The sequence below is a fragment of the Pygocentrus nattereri genome, chromosome 9 (genome assembly GCF_015220715.1).
Source record: "Pygocentrus nattereri isolate fPygNat1 chromosome 9, fPygNat1.pri, whole genome shotgun sequence".
NCBI lineage: Eukaryota > Metazoa > Chordata > Actinopteri > Characiformes > Serrasalmidae > Pygocentrus > Pygocentrus nattereri.
In genome coordinates, this window is record NC_051219.1 from 2,462,790 (window position 1) to 2,474,070 (window position 11,281).

At 45.0% G+C, this 11,281-nt stretch overlaps 1 protein-coding gene across 1 annotated transcript in view; it reads right to left on the reverse strand.

The window, feature by feature from the left end:
• LOC108416094 (butyrophilin subfamily 3 member A2-like) overlaps window positions 1-11,281 on the reverse strand; it is a 534,853-nt gene that overhangs the window by 123,850 nt on the left and 399,722 nt on the right. Inside the window, exons 3-4 of the mRNA XM_037540922.1 lie at window positions 9,440-9,805; window positions 9,040-9,327 (exon numbers count right to left, since the gene is read on the reverse strand). Of these exons, the coding sequence (XP_037396819.1) occupies window positions 9,040-9,327; window positions 9,440-9,805 (654 nt within the window). The remainder of the gene's footprint in view (window positions 1-9,039; window positions 9,328-9,439; window positions 9,806-11,281) is intronic.

An 11,281-nucleotide genomic window follows, 5' to 3' on the forward strand; every position in this document is an offset into this window, starting at 1 on the left:
CCTGATTAGAGCACAAGGTGGCGTCCTGTCTCGGGGAGGAGTTCAGATCTACTCTACTGTTTCGTGTTTGTTTTGTTTGTAACTGTGTAAGTTTAGAGTTTCAGCACTTCAAACGCAGAAACTAAGCCGAGTTTGGTTTTCCAGAGGTGTGGCTGGTTCCACTCCTACAGAATCCACATCTCCACAGTATGCAGACAGAAGTGCATCTGAGGTGGATTTAACAAAGACGCTTCGTTTTAGATGCTTTGTCTAAAACGAAAAGCTGAGCTGTGTAAGAAGTTTGATCTGCCAGAAGCTCAGAGCTGAGTCAGGAGCAGAGTTTCACAGTTCCAGCTAAATGTGTGAAAGATTTTGAGGGGTGTGTTCAGATATTCAGAGAGTGGCAGGCTTAGCTTATGGGAGAACAGCGTTCCAGGATTGACCAATTAAAAGATGAACGTTCTCATCCCAAACGTGCTGCTATCAGTGCACAGATAGCCTGTGAAAGCACTCAGCGCTCGCTTGTTCTCCTTGAAGGAAAAGTTCAGGTTCTAGTAAAAGGCTGTGAGAACAGAGCAAAACACCAGTTATTTCCATCTTTAGATGAATTTAAACCCAGACAGGGCAGTCCACGTCTTCCAGTGATCATGAGGACGACACGTCTGACCTCCCTGTACTGGACGCTGCTGTACTGATGAAACATGTGAAGCTAAAAGGCGGACAGGATAAAGTAGCCATGAAGCACAGGCCCCTTCCTCCTGAACAAACTGATGGCACTGCAGAAGAATCCAGCCTAAAGTCCTAAAGTGATGGGTTTGGGTCCTTTTCTGATGCTAATGACACACAACACAAAGCTGTACTCTTTACATCCATTAGACGTCCTGGCGCTGAGCTCTCAAACAGCTGAGGGTCACTTCACAAGCTGAGGTGGTCCAGCTGCACACAGAGGTAAATCCCTGAGGAAAAGCCTCTGTATTTACATTCATGAAGGCAGGAAGACTTTGACATTAACACACCAGCTTCATCTAGAAAGTCCCAGATTAGATGTTTTGAAGGGTTTTTATTCACCACAGAAACATTTAATCATTATTCACTTCAGTGGTCATCTGTGGTCTTCTAGGCCGTGTAGTGTTCATCAGCTAATCGCTGCATTCCATCTTTATAGTTGATGTGAGTGAATTTTCTACTACTGTCAGTAGGATGTTGATGTTGAGATCATTTGAGACCTGATTATCAAGCTGGACCTTCTTTGTGAGTCTGTGTGTGGCGTGAACACGTAAAGACGTACGACGTGGTGTGAAAAACTCCAACCCGACCCCTTTTAAATGATGATTTCAGGCTTTACAGGAGACTCACAGCAGCTCACGCTCACCATGTTTTAGCCTGTTTTATTCTCCTCACTCAGTAAAGACACTTATTTCAGTTTAATAAGAACATCTGACGTAGTGCAGCTTTAAATAGAAGGTAATCAGCGTCAGGAAAAACACAGGAAACCTATTAAACAGAAATTTACACAGAAGCCTCCAAAGTAAAACATCAAATCTACCAGCATTTCATTTGTCCACTCATTAGTTTTGTGCAACCATCTCAGCATGCGGTCAGTTGTGGAGCACCCAGCTCAGAAGCTCCTGCTGCTGGACACTCAGCTTCTCAGCTCTCCTCTTAACTATAATCTCTCAGATCCATTTGCTTATCTAGTGGTTTAACACCCCCACGACTGAGTCAAGCTGTTCATGCTCATGTATTTTAAAGTCCCACCAAGCAGTAAATCATTCGTGCTCCATATCGTCTTCCAGCTCTGTTATAAATCACTCATGACTAGTAGGAGTGTACATGGTGTTTAGATGAATATGGTTCTAGATCATCTTTGGAACATTTCTGTCCTGCTCTGGTTTTAGTGTGTGTGACGCATCTCAAGTCAAGTCAAGAGGCTTTTACTGTCAGTCCATCTCTGTACAGGTACACAGTGGAGTGAGATTCCGTTCCTCCAGGAACATCACGGAGCAACAAGGAACAAAACGTAGAGACATCGTGTGCAAACAAGAAATTAAACTAGAAACAATAAATACGATAAATTAACCAGACATTAGACACAGTAAACAGACAGGACAGCGCAGCACCGACACAGCACTCACTCTGGACATGAGGTCGTGGAATAAGGTGCGGAGATATTAACCTGCTGTGATCTGAGAGTCACGCGGTCAGACGACAGACAGAAACACAGCAGATACTGAGGTAGAAAAACCAGAGTAAACAGTGAAAACACAGTGTAGCACCAATGATCCAGATAGTGCAGGTAGAGCAACAAAAGAGTTGTGTGTGTGTGGAGTGTGTGTGTGTGTGTGTGTGTGTGTGTGTGTGTGTGGGGGGGGGGGGGGGTCCTTGTGAGTTGAAGAACCTGATCGCTTGAGGAATAAAGCTGTTGCAGAGTCTGGCAGTGGTCAGACTGGCTCATGTCATTGGGGCTGAGCAGCATCTGCATATGAAGAAGCAGCTTCCACCACTACGGGTCATAAGGTTGATCTTCACGATTCACGTCTTACACACCTTGTTAACGTCTAACTCTTTTGTGTTGACCAATGCTAGAAGAACAGGATGTGTGCATCACCCACAGTCACAAGGCTTGGTTGAACGTCAAATCGCTGTTCTAAAAGCTAAAATAGCTCAATTACGTGAGGCGAGTGGACAGAAGATTAACTGGCTGAACGCTTTACCTTTAGCCTTGATGAGTACGCGCATGTCAACAATCACAACACACACGTCACTCCGCATGAGATGCTGACCGGACGGCCAATGCCAGTGACTCATCTGAGGGCGCCTACTAGAGGCCCCAGACTAACAACTGCAGAAAGAGCTGCGTGACTTCGTTACGCTGGACTAAAATCCATCGGGAGATTCTCCACGATGTAGAAGGCGCTACAGAGGATCGACAGTCAGAACTTAGAGAGGATGGGCGTAGAGAAGCGCTCCCTGGTGATTTTGTTAATGTAAAAACTTTTAAGAGGGGTTGGAATGGGCCCAGACGAGGGTCCGGTTAAAGTGATTTCAGCCACCCCCACAGTGGTCAAGGTCGAAGGTCGGAAGGTGTGGATTCATCTAAACTATTGTTCTGCTGCACCACCAGCACTTACACCACCACAGCCTGTTCCACAAGAGGAGCCAGGAAGAGCAGAAGACTCTCCTGAAGAAGGTACCAGTGGTCTAGCCAGACCACCCAGACCACAAACTAGAGCACAAACACGTAGATCGGACATATCAGACAGTGATGATTCAGTTTCAAGTGTAGGTTTACACTGAGTCACACAGCTAGAATCAGATACAGACTCAGACTGAGGCAGCGGAGGGTGTGTAGAGCCCAGCTGAGGTGAGGCAGGTGCTGATTGGGCGTTCCTGCACTCTGAGCACCAAAAAGCTTCAAGAAGGGTAAAAGCTCACCCCCCACCTGCCACAATCTCTCTACATATAGACTTGGGACTCCAAGACGTGCAGAAATTCTTTATCTTATTCTTACTTTTGATCAGTGTGGACTTCAGCTATGAAATACTGACTGACCAGTACAGAAGGACATGCAGCCACTGTGATTCCCGTCCTCGTCCAGTTTATGACCCATGTCCGCACATGAATATCTGTAGAAACTGGGTTTACAGATACAAATAGATGGCTTGATTGGATACACTACACAGCTCACCCATTAGGTGCGCATGACTTATGCATGTTCTACAGCTAAACCCGTTTTGGCAACAGAACCATTTCCAGCTTTGCTAAAAGATCAGAACCGTACTTCTCACTTTCTCACAGATCAGTTTCAAATGATTCAGTTTGAGCTCAAAGGCACTGGAAATTCCCACTGGTTAGGAAGATCAGAGAGACACCACCAGTTTCTAAGCCTGAGAAAGGAAACTTTACACGTTTTACTCGTCATATTTCAGAGGGACGATTTGTGGCTAATCTCCCACATTGTGTAGAGACGTATGACGTGACTAACGTCTCATCACTTGACTTTTCGACTATGTTAGTTGCTAGAGCTGATATTTGGTGGTAATGTTTACCCACCACCTTAAGACGGACTTTCCCTGGGACTTGGACAGGCACATGCTGGACAGGCACATGCTGGACAGGCACATGCTGGACAGTCACATGCTGGACAGGCACATGCGCCTTCACTGCTTAAAATGCCAAGAGACGACCCTAACGAAGGACACCAGACACGTGCATCAGATGTTTACTACTGATCATGAGGGTGACGACCTCTATGAAGATCTACACTTTTTACTCATTATCATCATATTTAGCCTTCACGTTCACACACCATTTACATGAAACATTCAGCTTTCACATTTTCTATTTTTAAACTTCAGCCTTGCCTGACCTTCTATTTGGACTTCATTGTTCTGCTCTAGGGACCCACAATCACTCTACTGCAACAGTTTAATTCGTATGTGTTTGAGTCCGACTCGCTTTTCCGGCAGAAGACATGCTGCCCAACTGCGAGGAGATGAGGTTGGATGCTGTTGGTTGCCGAGGGGCTGAGCCAGGACCGGAAGGGTCCGGGGACCAGAAGGGTCCTTACTGGGCTATACGGCTATTTGGGAAACCTGTAATGAGGTCATATATTGTGACTTTATAAGCAGAGTGAACCATTTATGCTGAGCCCACTACTGTTTGATTATTTCACCCACATTATGAAGCTCATCAGACTCCTAGTCTGGGTTATTTTAGATTATTGCTACACTTACGTCACATTGCTATTTGCCATTAGGTGGGTCTTAGTATTCAGGCCATCATTTCCCCAGAGGAGGGAAATGGTTCAGTTTTAAAGTTTGACTTCTTTTTTTTTATTTTTAATCTTTTATATATTTTTCCATCAGTATTTTACTGAAGTACATGTTCTTGAGTAAATATAAGGGGTTACTACCCACCTCTGAACCGGTCTATAAAGACGGTATGAGGGTCTTTTGACATGAAAGGACATTTTGGTCAGTGGCCTCACTGCATTTCATCACTCAGCCAGCTGCTGTTTTTATGTTTGTGCCCCATCATTGCTGGATGTGTGGCGCCACCACTGGCAGTCAGTTTTTTAGATAGATGGACGTGTTCAGATGAACTGGAAACGTGCCGTGTGTTTATGTGGTAAATAAACAGATGAAAGTGCAAACTCCAAACATAAAAGGCTGATGGAAATTGACCATCTGTGAATTTAGGTAAAGAAACTGGAATTTGCCATGAAAAAAGTAGGAATGAACTGATCGAGTTATCACCTGTTAGGAAAAGTATGAAATCCTTAGTAAAGCAAAGCTCTTTAACTACAACCCGAACTCCAATGGAGTTTATTTGCAAAAAATAATTTAAAATAATAAAGTTTATCTGTTTGAACATTAAATATCTCGTCTTTGTAGTGTATTCAGTTGAATATCGGCTGAAAAGGATTGTAAATCATCGTATTCTGTTTTATTTATGTTTTACACAACGTCCCAACTTCACTGGAATCGGGGTTCTATATAGAACCTTTTTGAAAAGGGTTCTATATTGCACCCAAATGGGTTCTTCTTTGATTACAAGCTTGAAAGCAGAAGAACCCTTTTGGGTACTATATGAAACCTTTTCAGAATGGTTTTCTATAGAACCATCTACTGCACATTCTCCATCAATCTGAAGAACCCTTTAACCATGCAAACAACGCTTTAACCATTCAAAGGGTTCTCTGAGTGTTCATGGTTCTATATAGAGTCATTTTCTTTACTAAAGAACCCTTGGAGAACCGTATCTTTCGAGAGTGCAGGGTGACTCCGGTACGCTGTGCTTGTGATGGTCTTTTCCTTCTTGACATCATTAATTAAACGTGCCACCTGCGCGTGTCCGTTCAGTCACCTCTGACTTACGGACACACACTGACCCTGATATGACCTCACTAAGGAACACACACACACACACACAGCCTCGGCTCAGGAGGCTGACAGAGTGAGTGTGTGTGAGTTAAGGGGGCAGAGGGGACCGTTCTGGCCACATCGGCCCTCCTTCAGTAAACTGAGGAGTTCTTTTGTTTTTGAGGAGTTCAGGGTGAGGTTATTTCCTGAACACCACTCAGCCAGTCCCTGAACTTCATCCCTGTAGGCGGTCTCATCTCCTTCAGAGATAAGACCAACCACTGTTGCAATCTTACAGACTGGGTGCGGTCGGTCAGAAAGTCTCTGATCCAGAGGCAGGTGGGTTGCGAAAGTCCCAAGTCTGTGAGTTTGGTCACCAGTCTGTGGGGATGACTGTGTTAACAGCTGAGCTGAAGTCTACGAAGGGCATCCTCACATAGCTCCCCTGGTGCTCCAGGTGAGTGAGTGCTGTGTGGAGAGCAGTGGTGAAGGCGTCTTCTGTGGATCTGATTGCTTTGAAGGCACACTGGTGTGGATCAAAGGTGGGTGGGAGGATGGCTCTGATGTGATGCAGAACCAGTCTCACAAAACACTTCATTATGAATGGAGTGAGCGCGACCGGACGATAATCGTTGAGGTTGCTGATGGTAGTCTTTTGGTAGTGGGATGATGGTGGCAGACTTCAGACAGGGTGGGACGGTGGATTTGGACAGGGACAGGTTGAAGACTTGGGGGCCTTCAGCACCTTTCCTGTCACTCTGTCAGGACCAGCAGCTTTCCTGGGGTTCACTGCCCTGGGCACACGTCTCACCTCGTGTTCCTGCACCGTGAGGATGTGGTTGTGGGAGACTGGTGGAGATCTTGTGAATGTCTCCGCTGCTTTGGCCACATAGCGAGCAAAAAAACAGTTAAGCTCCTCTGCCAGTGACGCGTCACCTTTAACTGTTGTGCAGCTTCTGGTCTTGTGGTTGGTGAGGTGCTGGATGCCCTTCCACACCTGCCGTGGGTCTTAGCCTCTTTGATGCCACTCTTTAGGTTGGTTCTAGCCGCACTGTAGAGGGCTCTGTCACCAGACCTAAAGGCCGCATTCTGCTCATTGAGGAGAATTTGGACCTCCTTTGTTTTTCTCCTGATGTTTTTCTCCACTGTGACATTATCCACGCAGTTTTTGATGTAGCCGAGCACAGCTGATGTGCACTCCTCCAGGTCCTGATTCTCAAAGACCTCCCAGTTGGTCCTTTCGAAGCAGTCCTGCAGCTGTGAGGAAGCTTCTTCAGGCCATGTCTTGATGGTCTTTGTGATGGGTTGAGATTTTTTGAGGGGGGTGTATGCAGGAGTTTGAAATATGGAGCAGTGATCTGATTGGCCCAGATGTGAGCTGCTTCAGGATAGCTGTTCTGTTGTGAGCTAATGGCACTGAGCAGGTAGCCTAGCGCTATGCCTCCCCCCGCATTTACCGGAGTCTTTGTTTCTGTCCCAGCTAAACGCCTGTTAGCTCAATGGCTACATCCAGGATGAGCGAGTGCAGCCACGTCTCCGTAATGACCAAAATACAGCAGTCAGCGATTAACTTGTTGGCGGAAATCAGCAGGTTCAGTCCGTCCAGTTTGTTGGTGATGGCCCTGGCGTTGGTGAGGAAGACGCAGGGTAGTGCTGGCTTGTGTGGTTGTTTCTTTAGCCTAGCCGGTAGGCCAGACCTGCAGCCGCGCTATTGCTTCCTGTGTCTCCTCCGACTCCGCTGCCTTCTGGAGCTGACAACAAACCACGGAGCGCCCGGTGTCCTGGCCATCTCCTCCGGAATGCTGTGTGCATGCAGAAATTCACTGGCAACGGTCAGGTTATGCTGTAATCCCATACTCAGAATATTCTGCCAGCTGTAGAAAGGATTTGCGGTACTGATGTTGACGAACAAACATACAAAAAAACACAAAAGAAAAGCACCGTAACGGAGAGCTTCAAGCCGCTTGGACCAGTTGCTTTTAGCCATTCCACGCTCTGGCATGAGACTGAAAGGTGACCAGGCCTTTTCTGTAGCTGCCCCGAGACTCTGGATCAGTCTCCCGCTTTTCATAAAGGAATCCCAAACAATAGAGCTTTCATGCCGAATCTTAAAACCCGCCTATTTTCTCAGGCATTCGAGTCTTTTTAATGATTATGCAGTCAGTGTCTGTCTGTCTTGCCAGAGCAGCTCTTCCATTTTATTTAGTTTTATTGCTTTTTATTCATTTTTTTATATGCATGTTACTTCTTTTCCTTGATCAATGTTGTAAAGTTTTGATTAATGTTGGTTATTTTAATTGATATTCGTTTGCAGCACTGAGCTGCTGTTCCTCTGAGGTGCTTTCATTTAAAATAAAAGAACACACAGAAGAACATGCTACAGCAGTGAACCATGACGCTCCAACACTGAGCCACAGACCCGCGTTAGGTCTCGTTCTGATTTCCAGCTTCTGGCACAGCCGGCTGGATGTTCATGATCAGGGAAGAGCCCCGTCAGGTTTCTGACCACGTGCCAGCTGACTGTTTAGAGTTAAATCAGCGCTTCTGTCCACTACTTATTCTATTACTCTAGTGCTGGAACTGGGACTCGCCATCAGCCCATACTCAGTAACCAAGCATCGTTATCAGGAGAGGAAAAGCAGAATCGGGACAGCTCTAATTTCTGTTCACGACGGAGAAACATCTCCACGTTAAACAGCTCGGCTGATGAGCCGTCTATGGAAACCAAACCAGGGAACTGCGGCTCTGAGAGCCACTAAACATCCTGACTTTAGGAACGTCTGGAACGTGTTCAACAGATTAACACGGACTTTTCTCATCATCACATATTCTGGACCATCTGACTCTCCTCCATTTACCCTGCGCATCTTCTCACAGCCCCAGTATCTAAAACACGTGCACTGTGTCGCCCCCTACTGGAGATTACACACAGGAAACAGGCTGGTCTCTGACTTCTGCTCAGTACTGGAGATACGTCTGACTATACCGGCTCTTTTTCCTTCAGACCCGTTATAAATAAACACTGCCTTAACAGGTGGGAATGAGAAGAAAACTTACAAAATCAAACTCAGTTAAGGAAAATAAATCAATTCATATTTAGGCCTAAATTAATGAAATATTATATATCAAATTTAGAAATGACTTCATAAGACAGTTCAGAAAGTTCTTGTGCTAGTTCAGCTATGGAGTAACTCACCATAGAAGACGATAGGTCTGATCTCCTTCTCCTCCTTGTGTTCTCCCAGTGTGGCTCTGCAGTAGAACGTGTCGATGTGGTTCTTGTGTACAGTGAAGCGCCGTTTCACGTTGAACAGCACAGTGTGTCTCTGTATCTCTGGATCTCCTGCAGTCTGATTTTCTCCTTTACTGTTCAGCAGCTGAAGATCCGGCTCAGGCCGCCAGCCTTTAGACTCACACAGTAAACTGAACTGTTCAGAGTTACTATCATATTTCTCCACAGAGATCACTGGACGTTCTCCAATCACTGGGGATTAAAGAAGAGTCAGAACATGAGAGAGTGTGACATCACTTCCTGTCACAAAGATGTATTAAATTAATAAGCTTTATTTTAAATATAAAAAACTTTAATGACTTACCTTCAACTCTGAGATTAAAAGAGACTTCATCTTCCCAGAATCTGGACTCAACAAGACATTTATAATCTCCTTCATCATGAAGTTTAACGTCAGTCAGTCTCAGTGAGACGTTCCCGTTCTGGAGCTCCTCTGTAAACACAGCTGTTCTCCCTCTGTACTGAGGAATCTGCCTGGTGTTCACGTCTTTCTGATTAGCATAGAGATGCACTAGAGCTTCTCCCAGGTCTGATCTGGTCCACGTAATGTTCATATCCACAGCACTCAGACTGGACTGACCAGCTGAGCGTCGAACAGAACACGGCAGAACAACAGCGGAACCAGCTACAGCGACAACAGGAGAACCTGGACCCACAACCTTAAACTTCTCTGTAGAAGAAAAACAGAACAATTATACACACACACACACACACACACACACACACACACACACACAATCTAAACACACACACACACACACACACACACAATCTAAACACACACACACAATCTAAACACACACACACACACACACACACACACACACACACACACACACCAGATAATCTACTCAATCACACACACACACACAGATAATCTACTCAATCACACACACACACAGATAATCTACTCAATCACACACACACCACAGATAATCTACTCAATCACACACACACACCAGATAATCTACTCAATCACACACACACACACACACACACACACACACACACACACACACACAGATAATCTACTCAATCACACACACACACAATCTACTCAATCACACACACACACAGATAATCTACTCAATCACACACACACCACAGATAATCTACTCAATCACACACACACACAGATAATCTACTCAATCACACACACACCACAGATAATCTACTCAATCACACACACACACAGATAATCTACTCAATCACACACACCACAGATAATCTACTCAATCACACACACACCCCAGATAATCTACTCAATCACACACACACACAGATAATCTACTCAATCACACACACCACAGATAATCTACTCAATCACACACACACCACAGATAATCTACTCAATCACACACACACCACAGATAATCTACTCACACACCACAGATAATCTACTCAATCACACACACACCACAGATAATCTACTCAATCACACACACACCACAGATAATCTACTCAATCACACACACACCACAGATAATCTACTCAATCACACACACAACACAGATAATCTACTCAATCACACACACACCACAGATAATCTACTCAATCACACACACACCACAGATAATCTACTCAATCACACACAAACACACACACACACACACCACAGATAATCTACTCAATCACACACACACCACAGATAATCTACTCAATCACACACACCCCACAGATAATCTACTCAATCACACACACACCCCAGATAATCTACTCAATCACACACACCACAGATAATCTACTCAATCACACACACACACACAGATAATCTACTCAATCACACACACACCACAGATAATCTACTCAATCACACACACCACAGATAATCTACTCAATCACACACACACCACAGATAATCTACTCAATCACACACACACCACAGATAATCTACTCAATCACACACACCCCAGATAATCTACTCAATCACACACACCCCACAGATAATCTACTCAATCACACACACCCCAGATAATCTACTCAATCACACACACCACAGATAATCTACTCAATCACACACACACAGCACAGATAATCTACTCAATCACACACAAACACACACACACACACACACACCACAGATAATCTACTCAATCACACACACACCACAGATAATCTACTCAATCACACACACACACACCACAGA